Source organism: Lepidochelys kempii, chromosome 18, assembly GCF_965140285.1.
Source record: "Lepidochelys kempii isolate rLepKem1 chromosome 18, rLepKem1.hap1, whole genome shotgun sequence".
NCBI lineage: Eukaryota > Metazoa > Chordata > Testudines > Cheloniidae > Lepidochelys > Lepidochelys kempii.
In genome coordinates, this window is record NC_136397.1 from 13,004,827 (window position 1) to 13,028,320 (window position 23,494).

The following is a 23,494-nucleotide window of genomic DNA, read 5'->3' on the forward strand; positions in this document are numbered from 1 at the left end:
TTTAAAGCCCAACCCCTCTGGTTTCAGGTGTGCCTCTGGGTTTTGAAGTGCAGAACCAGCAAGAACTCTTTGATCCAGATGACAATCCTCAATTTACTGCCACGGCTGGCTGCTTTCCGGCCTTCTGCCTTCACAGGTGAGGGGTCTTGCAGCTGGGCTTTAGCTGGGGGTGCAGCTGAAGGTGAGTTGGGGAGGTTCTAGCTCACGTGGTCCCGTTGACCTATGTACAGGTAATGCAGCAGCAGAAATCCTGGTGTTTGGCATTGTACAGACAGGCACTTTGATTCCTACTTTAAGTAGTGAGAGTTACTGTCCTCTGGATAGTAGTCCTTGGTATCCGGTGGGAGCTTGCTGCTTTGTAAAGCTGGCAGAGTGAAAGCCCTTGCCTGGACTCCATGTTGAGGGCCTTAATCAAAACAGTACCTCATTTTCATGCACCCTCAGCATGCCATGTTCCGTGCTGATCTGTACCCTCTTCCTCCCTTCACTTATATCCCAGTTACCAGCCACGTCCAATCTGGATTTCCCGTCTGTGGATGACAGAAAATCCCAGCTGGCCTTTCAAAAGTTGAATCACTCAAAGTGCTGAGAACAACCAAAGTAGTTGGAGTTGGAGGAGCACTGTCAATATGGCTCTAACTGGACTTACCTTAAAGCTTTATTAGTGTCTCTCTTCACCTCCAAATCCTAGTCGGTCACTGCAGTAACAAGTAATAAACTCCTTGGAATCTTGCTTACGGGAAGCGTCTTTTAATGACTATTGCCAGGTTCTCTCTTACACTGTTTCTGTAGTGGGGACCGTATGAAAGGGACGACTGAGCTTTTAGCCACACAGGCCACTAGGAATTTGGTTTCTCATAATCTCAAAGTTTGCTTCCCTCTATGAGGCCAAATGAACTCATTGATTGTCTTGTTCTGCTCCTGTGATCAGCTGATCAATACCTTCCGGACACAATGAACCACATCCTGAGCTGTGTGAAGAAGGAGAAGGAACGAACAGCAGCCTTCCAAGCCTTGGGATTGCTTTCTGTGGCCGTGAGGTCTGAGTTCCAGGCCTACTTGTCCAAGGTCCTTGAAATCATCAAAGCAGCACTCCCACCAAAAGATTTTGCCCACAAGTGAGTGTGTGAAGGTTAGAGAGGATCTTGGATAGACACCTGCTGATCATGCAATTTTGGGTGTGACAGCTTATTAAACTGATAGGTGTTCCCATGAGACTTTGATAAGTGAGAGGGTTGAAGAGATACGCAGGATTGCACTCTGAGATAAATAGCTCTTATGGTGTCTGTTTTCAGGAGGCAGAAGTCCATGCAGGTGGATGCTACAGTCTTCACCTGCATCAGCATGCTGGCACGAGCTATGGGACCCTGCATCCAGCAGGACATCAAAGAGCTTCTGGAACCCATGTTGGCCGTGGGACTGAGGTAGATATAAGATATGTTAGGGAGTTTTTCCATTAGCCACTGGGTGGCATTGTTGGCCATGAGCAACAGTGATCACTGTATGTATAAAAGTGAGTTATGAAACTCCAGCAGGCAGATTTCTTAATCAGCCTCAGAGAAAAGCCTGTCAAATGCTTTCCCTTAGCAAACACTATATTGTTGTCTGCCTTCCTGAGTTGCAGGAAATAGTTCCCTGAGTGTCCTGCTTTAGGGAAATTCCTAAGACATTCCACCCATGCCATTGAGAAGCCAAATACCAGGATGAAAATAACACTGGGGTGTTACTAATTTAATTCTTTTTGAGATAAGGGGTGAGAACTAATCTTTAGATCCAAGGAGCCAAAAAACCAACTTCTTATGGAGTATAAATACGCCAGAAGCTATTCCCTTTTCTTGAGAAGGAATCCTTCAGCTCTTGGGATGGCAGCTGGGGTGAGGGTGTGCATTCGAGTCAGCTAATTCGCACACTCCCCTCAAAAGTGAAACATACCAGAAAAGACACGATTTTCAAACACGGGTAATTTTATCCCGTGACCAAATCCAGCCATGGTTACACTTAGGTGTGTAAAATGGATATATGTGTCTTTCTGCTGCTCTGGTTATTCAAGCTCAGCACTTACCCATGTCTGGAAGTCAGGGCCAGCATTTGAAATTCAGCATGTGCGTGCATTGCTGTGCTGAGCTTCCCATGCCATGCCTGGAGCTGCCAGCTCGACTCCTCCACCACTGTCAGTGCGTACACATTCTGCTGGGAGGAGGTTACTCCTCTGAGAAGGCAACAAGCCACAATTTGTCTTCAGTGTGAGATGTCTCTTGGGTTCTGAGAACGTGTCATCATGTAAAGAATTGCTCTATAAAATAACTAGTCCAAGCAAAGTCAAGAGCAGACTCCCCTGCTTCCCAGCACTCACACTCCTTTTAGGCAAAAACGTGGGCAAACAGGAAAACCTTGAAGGCCAACGCATTCCAGCTGTGTCAGACCCACAGGGGAAGTGAATTCGACGTCTGACTATCCTACCTCTAGCCTTCCCCCACCTTCAGAGTTCATATCTGGGGACTCCTAACACAAGTGTCCCAGCTTATCTCCCCTCAGCCAGGATGGCGGATACGGATAAAAGCAGTCTTTCAAACAGCTAGCTCCCAGGTTGCACAGTGCTTCATAGACTAAAGTGAACTCCTGGACGTGAATTGGTAGCCTTTGCCTACAGAGTATAGGAATGAGGCACCCAACACAGCAGGTGCTACTAAAATAAACCTGCAGCTGCATTCTGCTCTCTGTGAAACATCAGAGCAGTGTTCAAAGGTAGCCCAATGCAGAGTGCCTTGCACGACTCTCCTCTAGAGTTTCACCATGCAGATAATTCCTGGTACCGCCTAACACAACAGTGTGGGCTAGAATCCAAGCAGTTGGTTTGTTAGCTCTGGTGTTAGCACGAAGGCAGCTGTGCTGCGATAGTTGGTGTTGCTGTGACATTATAAACACCCCAGGTGATGCTTTCATGGGCAAAGTTACAGTCATGAATGAGAAGCCAAAACATGAAACTATTCTTGTTCCTGTCCTAATGAGTGTCTGCCTGCTTATCACCCTCAGCCCTGCTCTGACCGCTGTGCTCTATGACTTGAGTCGCCAGATCCCCCAGCTGAAGAAGGACATCCAGGACGGACTGCTGAAAATGCTCTCTCTCGTTCTAATGCACAAACCTCTCCGGCACCCAGGCATGCCCAAGGGCCTTGCCCATCAGCTGGCCTCTCCCAGCCTCACCAACATCCCTGAGGCCAGCGACGTGGGCAGCATCACCCTCGCCCTGCGCACACTGGGCAGCTTCGAGTTCGAAGGTAAGGTGTGAAGCAAGCAGCAGGGTGGATGTGAGAGGCGTTAGGGCTCTCCCAGAAAGCGTGCATGTCAGTATTGTCGCTGCAGGCTACGGACGCTGTAATTAAGGTTGCAGAACAATATCCATGGCCTGCGTATGTTCCCACACCTGAATTCACTGCAGAGTTTTGGGAGTCTTCTGGAAAGCGTCACCTGTTGAGGGTGTGCAGTAACAAAAATATGTATATACTGTAATTAGAATTACAATCCAGAAATGGATTTAAAAGCATCTAAGGAAGGACTTGCCTTTTCCCTAGCTGGCACAGAAGAGAAGAGCTGACCTAGCTCATGCTCTGGCTGACTCCATCTACACAGCTGCTTCTGTTACAGGAGGAGAGACTTTAAACCCAACAGTAACTGTGTCCCTCACACTCAGTCTGCAGCTCCATGTTTGTATCCCTGGAAAGTCCAATCTCTGAGGTGTAAACCTGTGTGAGAACCAATCTCTCTTTTCCCCACTCCCATCCAGGCCATTCTCTGACCCAGTTTGTCCGGCACTGTGCGGATCACTTCCTGAACAGTGAGCACAAGGAGATCCGGATGGAGGCGGCCCGCACCTGCTCTCGCCTTCTCACGCCCTCCATCCACTTGATCAGTGGTCATGCCCATGTGGTCAGCCAGACTGCAGTGCAGGTGGTGGCAGACGTTCTCAGCAAACTGCTCGTGGTTGGGATAACAGACCCAGGTAATGTGTTGGGTTAGCCACTATACAGCTGTCTGAGCCTGGACAGAGGGTTGTGGTTGTGTTCAGGCTTGTTTTCCGATAACCCAGGCAATCGCTTTTTCTAAATAAAATGGATTCCAGACCTCTGAATCCATCCCCAGATTTGGGAGTATTAGCAGAGAGCAAGTGCAGAGTGATGTAACCCCAGAGATTCTCTGTTCTAGGTGGAGGCCTCAGAATTTCACTCCCGCCTCTTGCCTTGTTGTATGAGCCTGTCCCACATCACAGTCTCAATTGTTATTACTCAGGAGGGACCAGCTCCTTTTGTTGAACCTCACTCTCTTTTTCCCCTTTTACTGGGTGGATTCTGTTAATGGCTGAATGGTCACCTGAGTGGTCACCTGGGGCTGCTTTGCCCTTTCTCCATGGTGCTTCCAGTCACACTAGCTTTAGGAGCAACAGACTGTCTTGGACATGAAACCTGGGTGTCTTGTTTGGCAGCACAGAGTAATAGTGAGACACCATTGGGTAGATTCTTCAGGGGTCTCGCTCATTGGGGTCCTTGTACACATGCTCCAAGGTTTTGGCAGGATTGTTCATTAACAGTAGCTCTCCGGTGAAAGAAGGTGGTATGTAATTTAGTGTGTCTGTCAAGATTGTGTCAGAACAGCAGTTGAACATGAGCGAAGACAAGTGATCATGCTCTTGCAGACCCCGATATCCGTTACTGTGTGTTGGCCTCCTTGGATGAGAGGTTTGATGCCCATCTTGCCCAGGCAGAAAATCTGCAGGCTCTCTTTGTGGCCCTGAACGATCAGGTGTTTGAAATCCGAGAGCTGGCTATCTGCACCGTGGGCCGGCTGAGCAGCATGAACCCTGCCTTTGTCATGCCTTTCCTGCGCAAGATGTTAATACAGGTAACAGAGACAGGGAGCTAAGGATGGGGATGGAGTCCTTATTAACTGAGGTGGGGATGGTGGCATTAAAGAATTCAGACTGTCCAGCTCTAGAACAGCTGCAGTGCAGTGTTGGTCTCCCTTTCTGGAAGGCCATTAATAACCCAGCTTGATACTTCTAAGACAATGCTTTCCTAGTGAGTGTTGACATCTTCATTTTATTTATTTGCACCAGCGGCCCTCAGAATTCTATGCGGTTTGCAGTCACCAACTTCCATGTTAGGGTGGAGAGGACAGTAGTAACTTCAGGTCCCAGCATGGGCAACGCTTTTTGCCTTGAGTGGAGGGGCCTTCTGTTCGGACTGAGGTGTAGTATCACATGCCCAAGAGTATAATCCCACAGGCTTTCCCTCCCCATTAGGGTTGGGTCTGGTTGCACTCCATTCCATTTTATGCAAATTAGCCATGGCCTCATTTGGGCACCTTTGGCTGATCCCGTGTATACAGCTTCTGAGATTGCTTTCTCATTTGACACTTGAGTTGTGGAGGAGGATGGGATCAGTCTTGTTATTTTGCTCTCTTCCGTTGTTTGCTGCCTTATGTGGAAACGCTGGCTCTCCAGCCTTCGCTCTGCTTGAATGCATCTGGTTTGTCCTTTGTGCAGATCCTGACGGAGCTGGAACACAGTGGTGTTGGCAGAATAAAGGAGCAGAGCGCCAGGATGTTGGGTCACTTGGTTTCCAATGCCCCACGACTCATTCGTCCGTATATGGAGCCCATCCTTAAGGTAGGGCCTTCTTCAAATTCCTGCTGACTTTAGGTGGAGGAGATCTTTTGGCACACAGGTGTATCACACAATAACTGTGACCATGAGCAGCACCATTTTCATTGCTCTGTAATGGCATAATAACCAGACTGGAGTGTGGTCCCTACTACAACCCGGAGTGTGGTCCCTACTACAATCCTGAGTGTGTGCAGCTGCTTGATCTGGATAGACATTGGATGTGCAGAAACCCGAAAGGTGTAATAGAAATATGTTGTAAATCTTTGAAACATACGTTGGCACCGATGAGCATCTGTTAAGGGCTTTGTCTTACTGGCATTTCCAGTGCAGGAGTCAGGGAAGAGATTGCTCAGTGCAGGGCAGGGGGGAGAAGTTTCTCAGAGGAGTCTAACTTTTTGTATGTCATCAAACAGGCATTGATTGTGAAACTGAAAGATCCTGACCCAGATCCAAATCCAGGGGTGATTAATAATGTCTTGGCCACCATAGGGGAGCTGGCACAGGTAAGGGTATTGCAGCTTTATGTGGAGGCATTATCATTGCTGCCTAATCCTGTAACCGTTCTAGATGAGAGCCCTTCCTTCCTCTGTCTACAGGTCAGTGGGCTGGAGATGAGGAAGTGGGTGGATGAGCTCTTCATCATAATCATGGACATGCTCCAGGACTCCTCCTTGCTGGCGAAAAGACAGGTGCGTATATGACACCTGCCCTAAGCCATGCTGTCCTCTGTGACCAGAAGCATACAGTAAAATGTCAGTGCGCGCAATGAGAGCTACTAAAAACCGTTCGCTCAGAATATCAGTCTCTCCTGGAGCGCCGAGTCCGTTCTTGATGGAAATTGTAGTGCCACTCTGTCTCGTGACCAGGGTGTTCTGCCCCATGGCTGGAGAACCCAGCGTAGGTCAGTAGTTTTTGTGGAAGACACTGGCATCAGGCTCAGTGCTGCAGAGACGTTTCCAACACTGACTGAAGGAGATGGAGAAAAACGTCATATCTCCAAGTGGTGTGGTGTGTGTTGTATAAGCCTGAGGTTTGTAGGTTGCCAGGTGTTAATTGACTTTTCACCTTCCCTTAACAAAGAGACCCTGTTTGTGGAGGCTTCCAGTGTCAAGGCCTATGGAAGGCAATCAGAAGTTGAGATGTTTTAAAAGAAGAAAAATGACTCTGGTGTGACAGGACAACTAGTAACTTGCTGCTTGGCCTGGTCATAACTAACCATTTGGGGCTATATTTGTTCCAGGTGGCTCTGTGGACGCTGGGACAACTGGTGGCCAGCACGGGTTATGTGGTGGAGCCGTACAGGAAATACCCAACCTTGCTGGATGTGCTGCTGAATTTCTTGAAGACCGAGCAGAACCAGGGCACTCGGAGAGAGGTAGGAACTCAAAGCTCACTTCCCAGTGGCAGCTTCTTCTGCATACTTCCATGAGAAGGCGAGGTCAGTCATGCTAACCTTCTGAACGAACGACTGATTTGTTGTTGGGGTTGATTGAGGAATAGTTTGGCATAATGGGCAGGACTCTAAAGGGGCTGTGAATGGAAGCTAGTTAAGTTGCTCACTTCAGTGGATGGGAAGAATCAGTACACTCTATTTGGAATATGATGGGACTGTCTCTCCCACCACCCGATCTTCTTCCCCTTCCCTCCTCCAGCTACCCAGAGCCCTGGGTTCAGGCTTCATTTAATGTTTTGATCTTAGCATGGGTGATATGCCTTGACATGCCTTCTCTTTTTTGATTTTTCTCCCTTGCTAGGCTATCCGTGTACTGGGACTGTTGGGGGCTTTGGACCCTTACAAGCACAAAGTGAATATTGGCATGATTGACCAGTCACGAGACGCTTCGGCTGTCAGCCTGTCGGAGTCTAAATCCAGCCAGGATTCTTGTAAGCAGAGGGAGACTGGGGAAAGAGTGTGCACCCTGCACTGTTTAGTTTGAAAGGGGCCTTGGTTTTTACATCCCGCACAGGAACTAAAGATGAAAGTGACGTAATACAGCATCTTGGTGGTTTCCTCAGTACTGAGAGGTGGGCTAGATGGATACTAACCAATAGTGTTTCCCAAAAACTCCATGGGCTTTACACATAACCAGGATTTTCACTCAAAAATGAAATGACTTAAGCTACGAAAAGGCAGCATTATCTGTAGCCAGGGCATAGGACAGAGTGTCAAGAGACCTTAGTTTTTTCCACAGCTCTGCCTTTGAGACTTCAGGTGAGTCACATCTCAATACCTCTTTCATCATTTGTTAAAAAAGAGCTAATGATACTGACCTGCATTTGTGACATGCGTAGAGATCTATGGATGGAAAGCACACAGTATTAGCATTCGTATGCATGAAACAGAAAATACTTTGAGGGTTCCATGCCAAGCTCCTTTTTTTAACTTGTTGATACTAGAGGGTTCCTGTTGACTAGAATTAGAGGTGAAAGTCAAATTCACCTGTCACATATCTCCCTGCCAATTTTTGAGGTTTTACAATTGCACCTTCCTGTCTTATAAAATGTCTTTCTCTTCCCTGTTGCTGTGTGAAAGGCTAACGGAAATGGGAGACTGCCTATATAGGGGAAATCTGAATACACATGATGTGGTCAAATGTGCAATAAAATGACCAATAGAGAAAAATCTCCTCTAATTTTTTATCTGTAATGATCTTGGGTGCTACTTGCAGCAATAGTCTATAAATTTCAGGCAAATGTGTGGGGAATTGTTTAAGCTGATGGTGTCCCCTTAAAAATGTTACATTTAGTTGACAGGGTTTACCTAGGACTGCTTGTCTACAAGGTCACAGCACCACTCCCCAAGAACTGTTTGACTCCTTTGAAAGTTCTCCCCGTTCCCCTTCTCTCCTTTTCAAGGGAATGCAGAATACAGTGGTTTTATTCTGAGAATGAAGATCAACCAGAAAGACTTTTTAAACAATTACCAGCTTAAACCTAGTTTTTCTCTCTCAAAGTACCTTCTAACCTGTTCCATTACGTATTCTTGCACTAGAATGAGCTTTGTTTCAGGAGCACAGGCTTTACTGTCCATTGCACAGTTCAGTGCTTTAGGCCTTTATTTCTGTAACTCCCTGGGGGTGCATGGTGTCTGACAGACAAATTACACAGCCCTCTGCCCTGCGGAGCTTGCAATCAAAATAAAACGCTGAAACCATCTAACCAAAACACTTTCCAAGTAGGTGTCCATGGAGTATGTCAAACTCCTACAACTGAGGATATCAGTAGTTTTACCCCCTTACTTTTATCATTGAATTTTGGTGCTAACGTAAGTAGAAGTTCATGTGGTTGCTTCAGCACAAAGTTCTGCCCACGTCCCTCGCTCCCTGTCTGCAGTTACCCATGTTGTGTACCCATTTCCTGAACAGAGAGCAATTATCCTGAATTGCTTGGCGATGGTGCGGGGACATAGACAGGCAGCTGTTTGCCAGGTGTTTGCTTAAATGAAACCATCAAACTGGCGTCACAGTACTTTGGTTTTAGTAGGAATTTTTATTGGCACTTTCAACTGTTACAATAAAAAATATAATACCAGATGGAGCGTGATAAACTGTCCCTGAATTCAAATAGATTTCTAAGCACTTTCAATATAGCATCTTGTAAGGCAGTAAAAAGCTCCCTGGGTTCAGCTGTGAAACTGATTTGTGTGTGTGTGCATGAATTTCACTATAAACAAAATAAGAGAACAGAACAAAAATAAGTAGCCAGATTATGAGCATCTCCAGATGTGAAATTCACTATAACTGACTTTACATTAAGTTACAGGTAAAAAATAAACACCCGGGATGGAAATAGTTCTATTGACATGTCCACTCAGCCATTGGCAAGGTTTTCTTTTATGAAATCCAAAGAATTCAGTGGCGCTCTGCTGGATTTCCACTAGTGTGAATGAAGTCTAGGTATGGAATAAAAAATACCATTTAAATTCGTTTCCAAATACTAATACAAACAGAGAGGGATGAGAGTGCAAACGGAATGTGGTTTCTTTGTAGTAGAGCGATATATGGTGATACAGACGTTTGAGTAAATTTTCAAAAGGCCCTTAGGGTTTGTCTACACTTGGAAATTTACCAAAGTACCTATTCCAGAGTAACTCTGTGTGGATACGCTCATATTCCAGAATAGTTCTCTTGGTAAATTTCCAAGTGTAGACAAGTCCCAAATGACTTATGAGCCTAAATCCCTCTGAATGTTAATGCCACATTTGAAAATGGGACTGAGGCACTTGAGAAAATTTTACCCGATAGCTACAAATTAGCATACTGCTTACCATATTTTAAATACCTGATTAGATGGGAAAAGAAGGAAGGGAATGTTTCATCTTTAAAGAGAGAGAGGAAGAGGCAATCAATCAAATGTAGCTTATTCCCAGGAGAGGTTTGTATTGCAGAATATTATATAAATGGGATGTGAGAGCCAGTGTCTGTCATGCTCCAGCTATTTAAAAGTGATTTACAAAGTCAGACGGTCAGTCACTGCAGTGCATCCAGCCATGGAGGCAAACGTCTTAGGTGACATGTGCTAGGCTCTGGCGCACTCACACCTTTGGGCATGAGTAAGTGTGTCCCTAGGAGAGGAACGTTGGCCAAAATGGCAGAGTTGTCCCTTCATTTTTTTACAAAAGCAGAGTGGGATCATGAATTTTCCTCTTAGGTGGCCACCAGGGACGAGCAGTGGTGTAACGAGCAATCAAAGGGCAGATCGTGTTATTGTTGAGACACTAGTCTTAGCTCTTGTTGTTGTGTTGAAGAACTGCAGCTGAGAAGGATGACCGGTAGCTAGGCCAGAACCACGAGTGTTAAAGCTGTATGGTTAGTGATAGCTTTTAGTTTTCTGGGGGCAGACTCCCCTCTCCTGCACAAAGAGCATGGGAGGGGAGCAGGAAAACTCTGCTCATTTCACCTGTTTCCCCCAAGCTCTTGTGACAGAAGAAATTTTGGAGAGAGGGGACTGTTAATCTTGGAGCTGTGCCTCTACCCAACCCCATAAATCCTGGTGACCTGACAGAATCCTGGGGATTTCTTCTGCAGTGAGCCAAGTCGGTGTTGCTATACCGTTCTGTCTTCCTCAGTAGCACGTCTGCAATACCATTGCCTGGGTTCCCCTCTGACTGTTTAGCAACATTACCCCATGCATGGAAGAAGTGTCCAGGCTCTGTAGGGGCCAATACTCTGGAGATCATACCTCTCCTCTTCCACCTGTTCCTACCCTGAAAGCTTCTGGGCTCTTTCTATAAACAGAGTCTCAGCAAAGAAGCAAGTGCAGTGGGCAGATTGGGGTGCAATGTCTTAAAGATGCCCCTCCCCTTCTCTTATTCTTTTGGTGCAAAAATTGAGATATCCATGCAGCCAAGTTTTTTTCTGTCCTCTAAATTTAGGAATACAACTTTCAGGGTCTCAGGGCTTTGGTTTAAGTTCCCACGGACTGGTCATCTCCTCTGAGCATGTTGTTAATGTAAATTCCTCTTTTCCCCCCCATTAGCCAGCTGTGTCTGAAGTGCAGCATTGGTGTGTATTGTGTGTACACATGTAAGTGACTCTTCCTTACCTTTTCCCAGCTGATTACAGCACCAGTGAGATGTTAGTGAACATGGGAAACCTCCCTCTGGATGAGTTCTACCCTGCTGTCTCCATGGTAGCCCTGATGAGAATCTTCCGAGACCAGTCCTTGTCCCACCATCACACTATGGTCGTCCAAGCCATCACCTTTATTTTCAAATCCCTCGGGCTGAAGTGTGTGCAGTTCCTGCCCCAGGTCATGCCAACGTTTCTCAATGTAATTCGGGTTTGTGATGGTGCCATCCGAGAGGTGAGTGCTAGGAATTTGCTCCCCCTTCCCAAAACAAGAATCCATTGTAAAGAGAATGTGACTGGCTTTGGGTGCTCCTGCACTGAGTGTTGCTGCCAAGCATGCTGCGAAAGTGAGCTACCAGCTTTGCTTTCTCTCTCCTCTGGGCATTGATCAGAACATTCTCCCTCTCCATTGAAACATCTGCTACCAAACATTCCACCACCCCCCCAAAAATGGCCAGCTCTCAGTTCTGCTTCTTTCTTAAGCCATCCTGTGCAAGTCCCACAGCTTTCAGTGGCCTCTGCAGTTTTATGCCCTGCTGCATAGTGTGTCTTTACATGTTGCATGTAGCGTCTTAAACCTCTAGCAAAGCGGTGTGCTTTCATCCTCCTGTGCAAGGAATTTGACTTGCTGCAGTCACTTGACATTCACAGCTGAGTGGACAGTGATTCCACAGCACCTCACTTCTTTCTCATTTAACTAGCAATTTTCACTTAAATGTAAAATTGAATCAGAAGAATGGGCCTCAGCTGCATCTGACCTAAAATGGCTGGCTCCTCCTCAAGAGTGTATGTAATGGGGAACTTGCATGAGATACTGGAACTGTGTTTTACATGTGGGATGGGAGCAACAGAATTACCCCCATTCCTGCTACAGAACCACAGTCACCACTGGCAGTCCTCTACCAGACTGAATTACTGCTCAGATTGGAATGAAAAACCCTAGCGCTCTGGGGTTGCCGAGTGCCTAGACATGACTGACCTAACTTGCTTGAAAGCTCTGCAGTTTTGCACACTCTCTTTAAAAATTTTCAGGTAAAAGAAGATGGTGAAAGTGTACTGGGGAGAAGAGCTGAGGTGGGTACAAAGCACAAACAAGGCAGTTCCCTGCACTGTATGTAAACATCCTCTTGCAACTCTACAAGACCTCTGGGTTATTTTTCAGTAAACATGTATGTGTTGCCCTAGCCAAAGAGGCTGGTTTTTATCCCTTGTCCACTTACCTGATTTTCATTAAACCCCATAATCTATTCTTCTGAGCTCCACTTGTGATTTGGAGCACATTGACCTGTATTTGCTACGAACACCAATTACAATCTACGCCACAAGTTTTACGTTGTGAAACGTAATAGAAAATGATACAAATGTTATTGGTTTTTTTGTTTTGGTTTTAAATAAGCATTTGTGGACCAGGGGTGCTCACCCAAATTGTTACGTTATTTCACACCAAACTCAAAAGTAAAATCGTTACAGTGGATAGTTGCGCATGATTTTGTTTTGCTTGATCAAAGTGAATCATGAACCAGACACAGCAAATGTACCGTAGAATGGTCTAGGTCACAATACTCCCAGGATACAATTAGCCATCTTTCTAATGAACTGTTAACCTGGCAAGTACTGCAATCTGTCCTGTAATATTCCACCAATATGCCTCTGTGGGGAGAGAGAGAGAATATAGAGCAAAGTATCTTAAAATGTGGGTGAGTTTGGCCAGTAGTCAGGGGCAAGAGATTGGGGCTACATTTTCGGAAGCAGCCTCCAGATCTGAATGTATGAAGCGATGTGATATTTCAGACTCTGGGTTCAGACTTGCGAGTCTGTTGTTTAAACACCTAATCAATTTGCGTGCGTAGAATCCCTTTGGTGCATGCGTATCCAAAGTTTTAAATACTCACAGCAGTGGATAAAAATACCAACTCTGGGTTGAGGCTGAGAGAGAGAATTTGGCCCCAGACTTCCAGCATTCATAGATGTGCATGTTGTTTAGTTTTTAAAGGTGCTTGCGATTAGCCTTTGAAATCAGATTTGCCCTGATTTGTGAGGGCATTTGGACAGCAGCATTGAGCACTTATCTGTCTCTTCCTTTCAGTTCCTGTTCCAGCAGCTAGGAATGTTGGTGTCTTTTGTGAGGAGCCATATTCGACCCTATATGGATGAAATTGTCACCCTTATGAGAGTGAGTACAACCCTTAGCCTGAACCCCAGTATCCTGGAAGGTGGTTAATTCTGCTTTCCTTTATTGAGCAGGTGGGGTCATTCTTGAGGGAATATCACAGTCACAATGTACCTATCCACCTAGAAAGAGAGATCAGGGGAGATTAACGAACCTTTGCAGCTGTGAAAGGCAGGGAAATTATTAATGAATGGAGAAAAATATTGATTAATAAAATCTCACTTAATATTACAATAATAGTTTCTTCTTCTAATCCAGCCTCAGAGGTGTTACTCCAGTGGAGGGTACGTGCCATCCTCTTCTTTGGTAGGATTGAGCCTGGGCTTTGCCAACTACTGCTGAACAGCATGGGATGGAAGCTGGAGCATTGTGATTGTAACCAATGATTCGCCTGTTGCCCTAAAGCTGGTGTAATAAGCAGTGTTAAATAGGTGGCTTGGGTGTTTTGTTTTTTATTAAGTTGCTTAAATCAGGGGGTTGCCTAATGGAGGAGAAATTCTCTCTGCAAGTTTCACTGTATCTAGCATTAGCCTTATGCTGTCTCCTGGTCCCGTACTGCATGCAGCTCAGCTATAGAGAACCTTTTTTATCTTTCTCCTCCAGGACTTCTGGGTCATGAACAATTCTATACAGAGCACAATTATCCTACTTATTGAGCAAATTGTGGTGGCTCTTGGGGGCGAGTTCAAGCTCTATCTGCCTCAGCTCATTCCTCACATGTTACGGGTCTTCATGCATGACAGTAGCCCAGGACGCAACGTCTCTGTCAAGGTGAGTGATCCAGCCTGTGAGGTGACATGTTGGGTACTGCCTGTCCAGGAGCATAGTCCCATGGGCACCACGTCTGGCTACACTGAAGCAGGAGGGGTGGAATAGCCCTACTGCAGTAATAGCGTGGGATAAAGTGGTTCAGTCAATGCTCAGGTGAATGCTCTGTGCCAGAGCAGCTTCTAACTGGAGATAGGGTTACTTTAAAATGTTGCTGTTTCATGACTTTATTAAGCTGGGTGGTATTGGATCATCTTTCCCTCCAGCTGTTGAATGCGATCCAGCTGTTTGGAGCTAACTTGGATGACTACCTGCATTTGTTACTACCTCCCATTGTAAAGCTGTTTGATGCCCCAGACGTCCCACTGGTGGCTCGCAAGTAAGTATCTGCCAACTCTGTCCTCTCTCCTCCACTCTGCCTCCATTCGTCTGTGTTCCTCAGTAGCTGCTGTGGTCCTACATGGCACAGATTGCTGATTAGTCCCTCTACAGGCTAGGTTTTCGATAATCAGATGCACGTAGTACTTGTTACTTTATTTAGTTGACTGCCTCAGTGCTAGTGCTCTGTTTCTCAGATGCACTGATAAATCCTAGCTTTCACCTGCCATTGTCTAAGTCGTTGCCATATTCAAGCAGTCTTGCAAGTGTTGTCACCAAAAGCCCACTAAACTGCCATGTCTATTTCTATTGTTGCTGATGGCTGAGACATATGTACATAGATCCGTTGTATCTTTATAATCAGCCTTCTCCTCCTATCCTGTGCCATCAATGAAACAGTCCTCCCCTCTTTCTGCTCTGGTTTCAGAGCTGCTTTGGAGACTGTGGACCGCCTGACAGAATCCCTGGATTTCACTGATTATGCTTCACGGATTATTCACCCCATCGTGCGGACCCTAGATCTAAGCCCTGAGCTACGGCCAACTGCCATGGATACATTGTCCTCTCTGGTCTTCCAGCTAGGGAAGAAGGTAATTTCCTTTTTAAGTGTGACAGCTCCCAGAGAGGAGGGAATTTCTTTCATGGCTTTAAAATGGGAGGGTTTAACATGTAGTCAACCTCGATTTTAGAGAGACAATGCCCAGTTTTGCAGTCTTTCCAGTCAACAATTGTGTATTGCAGTGGGTTTGCCCCTTACAGTGTCTCCCCTTCCTGCCCCACCAATAGCTTTTGGTAGCATGTGTTTTTCAAATCAAGCTCTTTCAGATTCTGCTTCTAGCTGCTCAATGAATTGAAGATGAAATCAGTGGGTATATTTTAGTCTTGGTGAGACTGACTAACTGGCTTTTGACTCCTTCTTCTCCCATATAGTACCAGATTTTTATCCCAATGGTGAACAAGGTCCTGGTGCGTCATCGAATAAATCACCAGCGGTATGATGTTCTCATCTGCAGGATTGTGAAGGTGAGCTGGCTTGTATGAATGCAGCCATCTGTGTAGAGTTGGATTCAGGTGGGTTCTGTACTGAAGCTACTGCAGCAGAAGACACCGTATAGGCTTCTCGCTGTTGCATGCAGAGTAACTGTTTCCATGTTCTGTATAGCAGACATAATACAGTTGGGTATTTTGAGACTGAAACTGGAAAACTTATCTGCCGTGTAAAACTTGGGCTCCCCATAGAAAAGTCTCTGAAATGTCTAGGAGGGATCTACCATAGTAGTTGGTGTCTTTCCTTCTCTCTCATGTATCTTCTTCATCATTTCCACCCTAGGACCAAGGAAGGATTCTCCCGCCCAATCCCAGTTGACTACAGTAGGTCCCATGGTTCATAAGTCAGGAACTGCTCCATATTTCTCAACATAATTCCATTATTATGCCCTCTTCTGTCACTAGCACAATGTCTTTCTGCAGCTCTCACTGAGACAACTGGAAGACAGTGGGAAAAGAGGCTGGGTTTTTGGTGTATTATTTCACAATGATATGACTGAGTTTAGCTTCTCCACCCTCGAGTGTTGGGAGCCAAGATTTCTTGGCAGCTAGTGCTTATGGGATTGGGATGACCTGAGCTCACAGATGCCGAAGATGTAATATATTATTCTGAAAGATCATCCCCCTACCCCAAATGTAGCTTAACAGTTGGGAACTTCTTGAGTTTCCTTTCACGCAGACTGGTAGCCTTGAGCAGAAAGTGGGAGGGGAGAGATGGAGAGGGAAGGACTGTGCACGTTAAAGGAGGTCTTAATAGTGGTACACCTGGCCTTTATTCTGAGCCATTGATTGCAGGGCTACACCCTTGCTGATGAAGAGGAGGATCCCCTGATTTATCAGCACCGAATGCTGAGAAGCAGCCAGGGAGAGATGCTGACCAGTGGCCCTGTGGAAACAGGGCCTATGAAGAAATTACATGTCAGCACCATCAACCTGCAGAAGGTAAGTTATGGATTTCCCACAGTAGCTTGCTGCAGAAAGTTGGGGGCTGTCGGTTCCTTGATCAAAGAGTTATGTCTGGAACATCTGAACATTTTCAGGGCTCTCTTCCATTGCCAGCTGTCAGCCACAAGAGTAGACTTGTCTGGTGTCAGGGGGCTTCCTTTAGAATTCTGAGTTTATAAGCAACTTTGAGGTTCTCTCTTGGTTTTAGAGGATGTCTTGCGAGCAGTTCAGATGCTGGATTGAAAGGGGCCTTGTAGTAATACTAAGGGCTCTTTCCCTGTCTCTGAAGTGTTCACAAGACTCCTTGATTCTAAGGAGTGAGCCTTGGAATGGTCTACCATTTACTTCTGGATTTAACTACTTCAGCTCCATTGTAATGTTTTTTTCTACCCTCACTGTCCTTCGGAATAGCCCATTATTAAAGGCAACTGTAAAGTGCTCTCTGTTCCATGTTAGAGTTAGTCTTGTTCAAATGAACTCCCTGTGGTGCTTTCCAGTTCTGTGCATGGATGCGTGTGTAGGTATTTGTACATGTGAGACTATTTAGACCAAAGCTAAATAGTGACTGGTTCAGAGGGAAATAGCAGGAAAGTATTGGCCAAGAATGACCATAATGACTTTGATATGTAGCCCTTTGCTTAAAGCAGTAAGTGCAATGAAGGAACTGGGTTTTACTTACGACAAGTTCATGGCTACCGCTCCACTAATCATCATGCTTATCCTTGGCACCTCTTCCCAACAGGAGGCATTGGAGCACTTTGGCCAGCCTCTGGGTGTTTGCACTGGGTGTTCTCCAGCTGCTCTTAGGAGGGCAATAGCACAATTATGATTGGTCACGTGAGCAGTGTTTGATCATGAGGCTAGATTCAAAAGGGTGTATTTGTGACACTCCCTCTCCTCAGCAGGATGAGGGGCTAAGCTGACCCTGCTGTTCTAATTCTAGACACACGCTAGTAGGTATTTCAAAGCTGATGCTTCACATTGACATGTGACATTGGGTGTGTTTTGCAAAGGAGAGAGAATGGCTGCAGGTCTTGCTTGTTAAACATTTATCATGAGTGATGGGAACATGCTTTGGGTGGGTTGCTTAGAAGTGAGGCTGGATTGTTGCAAATGGCCCTGTGGAAGGAGAACCCCAGCAGGGAATGGAAGAACAGATCGTACCAGATGAGATGTAGAGCTATGGAGTAGAAACCTCTCTTGCTGAAGCCTCTTATCCTCTACTTCGGGCTCACGTCCTGGCACCGCACTCAGCAGCTGAGCTGTCTTGCTTTGTGTTTCAGGCCTGGGGAGCAGCAAGAAGAGTCTCCAAAGATGACTGGTTGGAATGGCTGCGGCGATTGAGCTTGGAGTTACTGAAAGATTCCTCGTCGCCATCCCTGCGCTCTTGCTGGGCCTTGGCTCAGGCCTATAATCCTATGGCCAGGTACAGTCATTCTGTATTTCCTGCCTCTCCTTAATATGCTTGCAGCAGCAGGCACAAGCCAAATAAATGGTGAGGGAATGGAAACTCACATAAAAGCGGCTGAATTTTACATAGAATTGCCTACTGCTGGGGGAAGGGGAATAAAATGGTTGGCATTCCTGACTGGCAGCTCCTCAAGGGGCGATCTTGAGTGGGAGGAGAATTTTCAATATGATTCTGCCTGCTGCTCTTTCCAGAATAATAGAAGGAAAATAAAAGTGAAGCTGGAAAAACAGGAAAGTAGAAAATAGTTTGTAGAGCCCAGCATCTCAGGTAAGGTGGAATAAACTGCTGTGATTTAATAGCATTGTAACCAGTAGGTCTAGGGCGACTTAGTTTTCGTGAGCAGCCGCCCGTTCGTCTCTTCCCTGTGGCACATAATTGTCACTTCACTGGGCGGGAACCTGATACTGTTGTCACAAGAGTGCCACTCGTTTCTAGTTTTGCTTTTGTGATAGAAGTGAATCGTAGCACGCATGTAATGGAAAGGCTGATAGCATGGCAAAAGTTTGGGGCTTGCTGTGTGGGCAAATGTTGTGCAGGTGTCCTTTACAGCTCTGCAAATGCATCTCAGGTCTGTCCTTTTGTATTTCCCTGCTATTCTAGCCCCACTCAGAGTGCCCCCATCTTCCCCCCCACCCCACGTGCACACAGAGCTCTGCCCGTGCACTTAATCCTCCCTGCAGCAACCCCTGCTATGCCCCAGTTCCATTCTGTAGTGAGCACAGCCTATGGGATAACTTCGTGATGTCAATACATGTCCAGTAAAAATACTAAGGGACATTCTCCCTGCCTCACTAGTTCAGGCTGGAGCCCAGATACAGTATTCAGAGCAGAAAGGATAGACACACCCCTGCTATTCCAGTCCACTATAATCATATTGCTTTAAAAGATTTTATTTTTTAAATTTAATCTTGTTGGGTATTTTGTGCTGAAGAAATAAACACAAGAATTTCTCATTCCTGTGCATACCAGCATGAATTGCAGGACTCTGCACAGAAGGAAAATAAAGTGTTTCAAAGCCAGTGCTTAAGCCATTAAGATCTCTTGTGGTTCTGAGGTCTAAGCATAGTGTTTGGAATAACAAGACTCCTTGCAACCACATGTTTTAATCCTGGCTGCATTTATTCAGCCCTTTGTCCCACTCAGGTAGGTAAAGTAAATTCTCTGCAACTTGTGTGTGAGCCTCTTGAGTTAGATCTTCAAAGCAGAGGTTCTGTGTCAAACATCCTGTCATGCTTTTTCAAAGATCAGGAATCCCTCCGCTTGGCCAAAAACCTCCCACCCCTCACTGTTGTGCAGCAGGCTGCGTAGTAGCTGGCTGCCAGGTTACTGTCCTCCACCCCCAGTGATAACTGCAATGACTTTTCTACATGTGGTTCGTAAAGCAGGTTGGAAACCTTTGTGCTGAAAGGCACTGTGTAAATGTAAGGTAATATTTAATATAGATAATACCAGGAATTTCAAGATAAACTTATTTATATTCATTTTATATCCTATTTTCTCTGCATTAAAAATGAATAAAGCAGCTAATTGTGGGAAGGGTACTAAGACAGTGAAAGCCCGAGCCTCCCCAGTTATGCATTTTAGTCTTAAGGTTTAATATGTTCTTGTAGTGTGTCCCCACATAACCGCACTTAGAATCAACTACAGAAAGAAGGCTGAGGTTGCATTTGTCAGTGCTTTAATCATCTGTTCTCTTGTGAGTCTGGTTTCTGATTTCTAGTACCTCAGCAAGATTCTTCTAGCTTTTAAGCTTCATAATGATCCAAGAAATACTTTGGTTCTCTACAGAACCTCTGATATAGTTTCAGCAGCAGGCAGAATGCTGAGGCAGCAAGTGATAAGCCTCATATTGGAGAGCCAGTTTTATGTGGAACTCTATCCTAGGATGGTGCAAAGGGTTGGTAAAACCTCTTGTTGGGCCATGGCCTGAGGCTCAATCTGCTGAACTAGAAAGGACTCCATCCTCATTTTCACTCCTCATCTAAAGACAAAAGTAAAATTACTTAAAATATTCTGGTCCACTCATAATAAATAATTGTCTCCAAATATATCTCCAGAGCACATATGAGCATCCTAACTCCCTCCTGTGAAGGGAGACTGAGGAAGAGGTGACTTGTCCAAGGCCACAGAAAGAAACTGCCAGAGCTGGGATTTGAACTGAAGAGCTGTGTTCTAAGTGTTAGACTGAAATCCTGTTCCCAAATGACCTTATATTTGTACAGTATCTCTCACCCACATGGTTCTGAAGTGCATTACAGACAGATCGCTCAGCCTATATACAGTACGGAAATCACTGAGTGTAGTACTGAAATGTCATTACATCTGGGGTGGAACAGAGTAGATATTTAGTGCCTGGCAGTACTACACAATGACTTAGGAAAGGCAGTGAAGAATTCCGTATCTATCAAACTTCAAAGGGAATCGAAAGAGGCATAGTGCAGTTATCTGTGTTTGGAATTTGGCAGGGTTAAAATCTCTTATTTAAAAAAAGCCAGGGCATCTTCAGTGACCACAAGTGGCCAGGACCTCAGTTTTGTCGTCATGTTGGCTTCCGCATAGCAGAACACAGGAGCTCAGCCCACAGCAGGAGAACAGAAGTTGGTTTTACAGTTAATGGTTAATTCCTACCTCTAATCCTGTTTTCCCTCCATCCTCAGAGATCTCTTCAATGCTGCCTTCGTTTCCTGCTGGTCTGAGCTGAATGAAGACCAACAGGATGAGCTGATCCGAAGCATTGAGTTGGCCCTCACTTCTCAGGATATTGCAGAGGTGACTCAGACCCTGCTGAACCTGGCAGAATTCATGGAGCACAGTGACAAGGTAAAAGAGAGCCCCTTGTTGTGGGGCGGGGGTGGTTATCCTTACATGCTGTCCTCCTCTCCTGCACACCCACTTGATTTCTGATTCTGACCTGTTCCTCTCCAGGGTCCGTTGCCATTAAGAGATGATAATGGAATTGTCCTGTTGGGGGAACGAGCTGCCAAATGCCGTGCCTATGCTAAGGCCCTACACTACAAAGAGCTGGAGTTTCAGAAGGGCCCTACCCCAGCTATTCTGGAGTCTCTTATCAGGTAGCGTGACTCTCATCAGTTCTGGTTGTGCCTGACTTCCATCAAATTTCCCCTGCCCGCTGTTGTCATTTACAGTAGACCCACTCCGTTCTCAGGCAGCAAAAAAAAAGCCCTTTGGTGATCCAGAGTGTCAGCCGTGGGGTCTGATGTGTAGATTCACAGATTGTTTGCTTTCAAGGGGGCATTTGTAGCTTGCAGACTGTGCACATTCACACCTGTCAAGTTCATTTCTCTTTCTGTGCAGTAAAAATTCTGGTGTGAGCCAGCATCCTGGAGTTGCTTATTTCCCTCTCTCAATGAGCTGTAATCTGCTGAAGTTTTGCAGGACACAGTTACAGAAGCAGATCAGTCAGAGTCCTTTGATGTTCCCTGGTTAGGTCGAGTCCCCAGGGAGTGGCTGAAACTTAGATGAAAAGTGTTTCTGTACCTTAAAGGAAACACAGTCAGTGAACCTGAAGCTCAGCAGCTGAGCAGAAAGCTTTTGGGAAATGAACTTGGCCTTTATTTGTATCTATTGTTGTAGCTGAGTATTTCAAATTGTGCTAAATTGGTGTTTATCAGTGAGATGGCAGGAATTACTGGGTTTAAGGAAAAGGCAGGAATTATGGTGTGTCTCCCCCACAACAAGGGATTTTCAACCCTTCTGATTCTGAAGGGTTTTGATCATGAAATCAAGTGCTGTTGTGCAAGTTTGCAGCCAGTCAAAGTGAAATATGCCACAGAAAAGTCTGAATTCCCACCAGTTCATCCAGCCATCACAATGGATGGTACCTTTTGTGGTCTTACTATTGTTACTTAAGTGCCAACATTAACAATTTCATTTGTGATTGTCCTACTGGAATAACCAAGCACTGCATTTTGCAGTGTGGCTGGAGTAATGTTGCTGCACCTTTGGTTTTACAGGATCGTGCCCTGCAAGCCTAGCTTGTGGAGTCCATGTGTGACATCCTGTTTTGTGATGATGTAAGGGTCACTCTGGGGGAACATGCCATGGCAGCGTCATCACGGTGGAAGCATCAAAATGCCGTGATGCAAAAGTTTCTCTCTAGACTAGATGTACCTGCTTTACTCAAACCTCCCATTCACTTGAAAGAAAGGCTCCACATAAATAATGTTGCTGTGTTTGCAAACAGTTAATAGAATATTCTTTATATGGGGACATGATACCTTTGCTCGTGTTTTTGAAAAGACATATTAGGAGGAAAGTAAATGGCCATATCCATTAATGAACTGCATGGACTCCAGTAGTGTTGTGTTTGGGATGAGCACATTTTCTGTATAACTTGGCCTGGTTGTAGCCGCAAAAGACAATTCAGTATAACAAGGTAATAAATATCTTTGTAATTGACCCTCCTTGCATCTTAAAATACCATCTGCTGTTGAAATGCCTGAGGTCAAGTACAATATAAATTCCACAGATCTTGCCAAAGTTTTCTACAGACTTGCTGGTTTTGCTCATATCTCACCCAAAGCTGCTATTGTAACAGAACATGTAACACCCATACCCTGCTGAATTTTTCTTCTGCACTCTTAAGCTTGAATAATTAGAGGTACTGTTTAAACTGTTCGTTGGTGAGGAATTTTCCAGAGCACATGTTCGTTAGTGGAGGGCGGGGGGGGAAATCTGCCACGGCTGCATTACTTTAAAAAAACATGATTTATGACACTTGTTCTGCTGTTTTAGAGGCAGCCAATGAAAAGGGAATTTATCAGTCACCTTTACTCTGCTGTAGTACTTGACCTTCCTGTGGTATTTTGTGTCCTACATTTAGGAAATGCTGCGGTAAAGTTAACCGAATGCGAGGCCAACACAGATGGCCTATTAAAGAGATGCGTACTCTCATGGTGAGCAGAGGACTGGGAACCAGGAGCTTTTGTTTATAGCTGACTTGGGTTGGATTTGAACTGGGGAATTAGATTATATTGAGCAAAAATATTACTAAGGCTTTTGACTCTTTGGCTGCAAAGGGCAGTTTCAGGCTGCAGCCCCAGGGGGTGTGCTCAGCTGTGCAGGACTGCATTTCTGTTCACTGCCTGGAAAGGTTCAGAGCTGGGCTTGGCTCAGCTTTTCAAAATTCTGCTTGTCCAGCACAAATAACTTCTGTTTTTTGGATGGGCAAATAAAATATCATATCACATGGGTGGCAGAAAAGATTTTGTGTCTAGGCTAGTAAAATTTCATGAGAGCTCTGGCTAAACTATGTTAGCTTGGCAGGGCCAGGCTACCTTTGAAGTGTTGTCTTGAGAATGCACAGCTCTAGGAAGCACCTCCCTGATTTTTCTCATTTCATATCCGCCCAGACAGCAATAATTTCTAGGTAATATTGTCAAATGCTTTTATTCCCCAAGGTCCTATTAGTGTCTCATGATTGACTTATTTTTCAGTAGATTTTAGCCATTATGCCTAGGATCGGT

General features: G+C 45.4%; 1 protein-coding gene across 3 annotated transcripts in view; it reads left to right on the forward strand.

Annotated features, from left to right (window-relative positions):
• Window positions 1-23,494, forward strand: part of MTOR (mechanistic target of rapamycin kinase) — a 106,029-nt gene that overhangs the window by 7,168 nt on the left and 75,367 nt on the right. For 2 of the 3 annotated variants that reach the window (XM_073316890.1, XM_073316892.1), the window contains 22 exons: window positions 28-136; window positions 932-1,118; window positions 1,296-1,424; window positions 3,034-3,278; window positions 3,785-4,000; window positions 4,691-4,896; window positions 5,540-5,662; window positions 6,073-6,162; window positions 6,256-6,348; window positions 6,900-7,034; window positions 7,414-7,543; window positions 11,214-11,464; window positions 12,262-12,303; window positions 13,316-13,402; window positions 14,003-14,170; window positions 14,434-14,546; window positions 14,973-15,135; window positions 15,476-15,568; window positions 16,388-16,534; window positions 17,821-17,963; window positions 20,666-20,828; window positions 20,934-21,079. In XM_073316890.1, the coding sequence (XP_073172991.1) occupies window positions 28-136; window positions 932-1,118; window positions 1,296-1,424; window positions 3,034-3,278; window positions 3,785-4,000; window positions 4,691-4,896; window positions 5,540-5,662; window positions 6,073-6,162; window positions 6,256-6,348; window positions 6,900-7,034; window positions 7,414-7,543; window positions 11,214-11,464; window positions 12,262-12,303; window positions 13,316-13,402; window positions 14,003-14,170; window positions 14,434-14,546; window positions 14,973-15,135; window positions 15,476-15,568; window positions 16,388-16,534; window positions 17,821-17,963; window positions 20,666-20,828; window positions 20,934-21,079 (3,179 nt within the window). The remainder of the gene's footprint in view (window positions 1-27; window positions 137-931; window positions 1,119-1,295; window positions 1,425-3,033; window positions 3,279-3,784; window positions 4,001-4,690; window positions 4,897-5,539; window positions 5,663-6,072; window positions 6,163-6,255; window positions 6,349-6,899; window positions 7,035-7,413; window positions 7,544-11,213; window positions 11,465-12,261; window positions 12,304-13,315; window positions 13,403-14,002; window positions 14,171-14,433; window positions 14,547-14,972; window positions 15,136-15,475; window positions 15,569-16,387; window positions 16,535-17,820; window positions 17,964-20,665; window positions 20,829-20,933; window positions 21,080-23,494) is intronic. The other variant, XM_073316891.1, reaches the window with a different exon arrangement.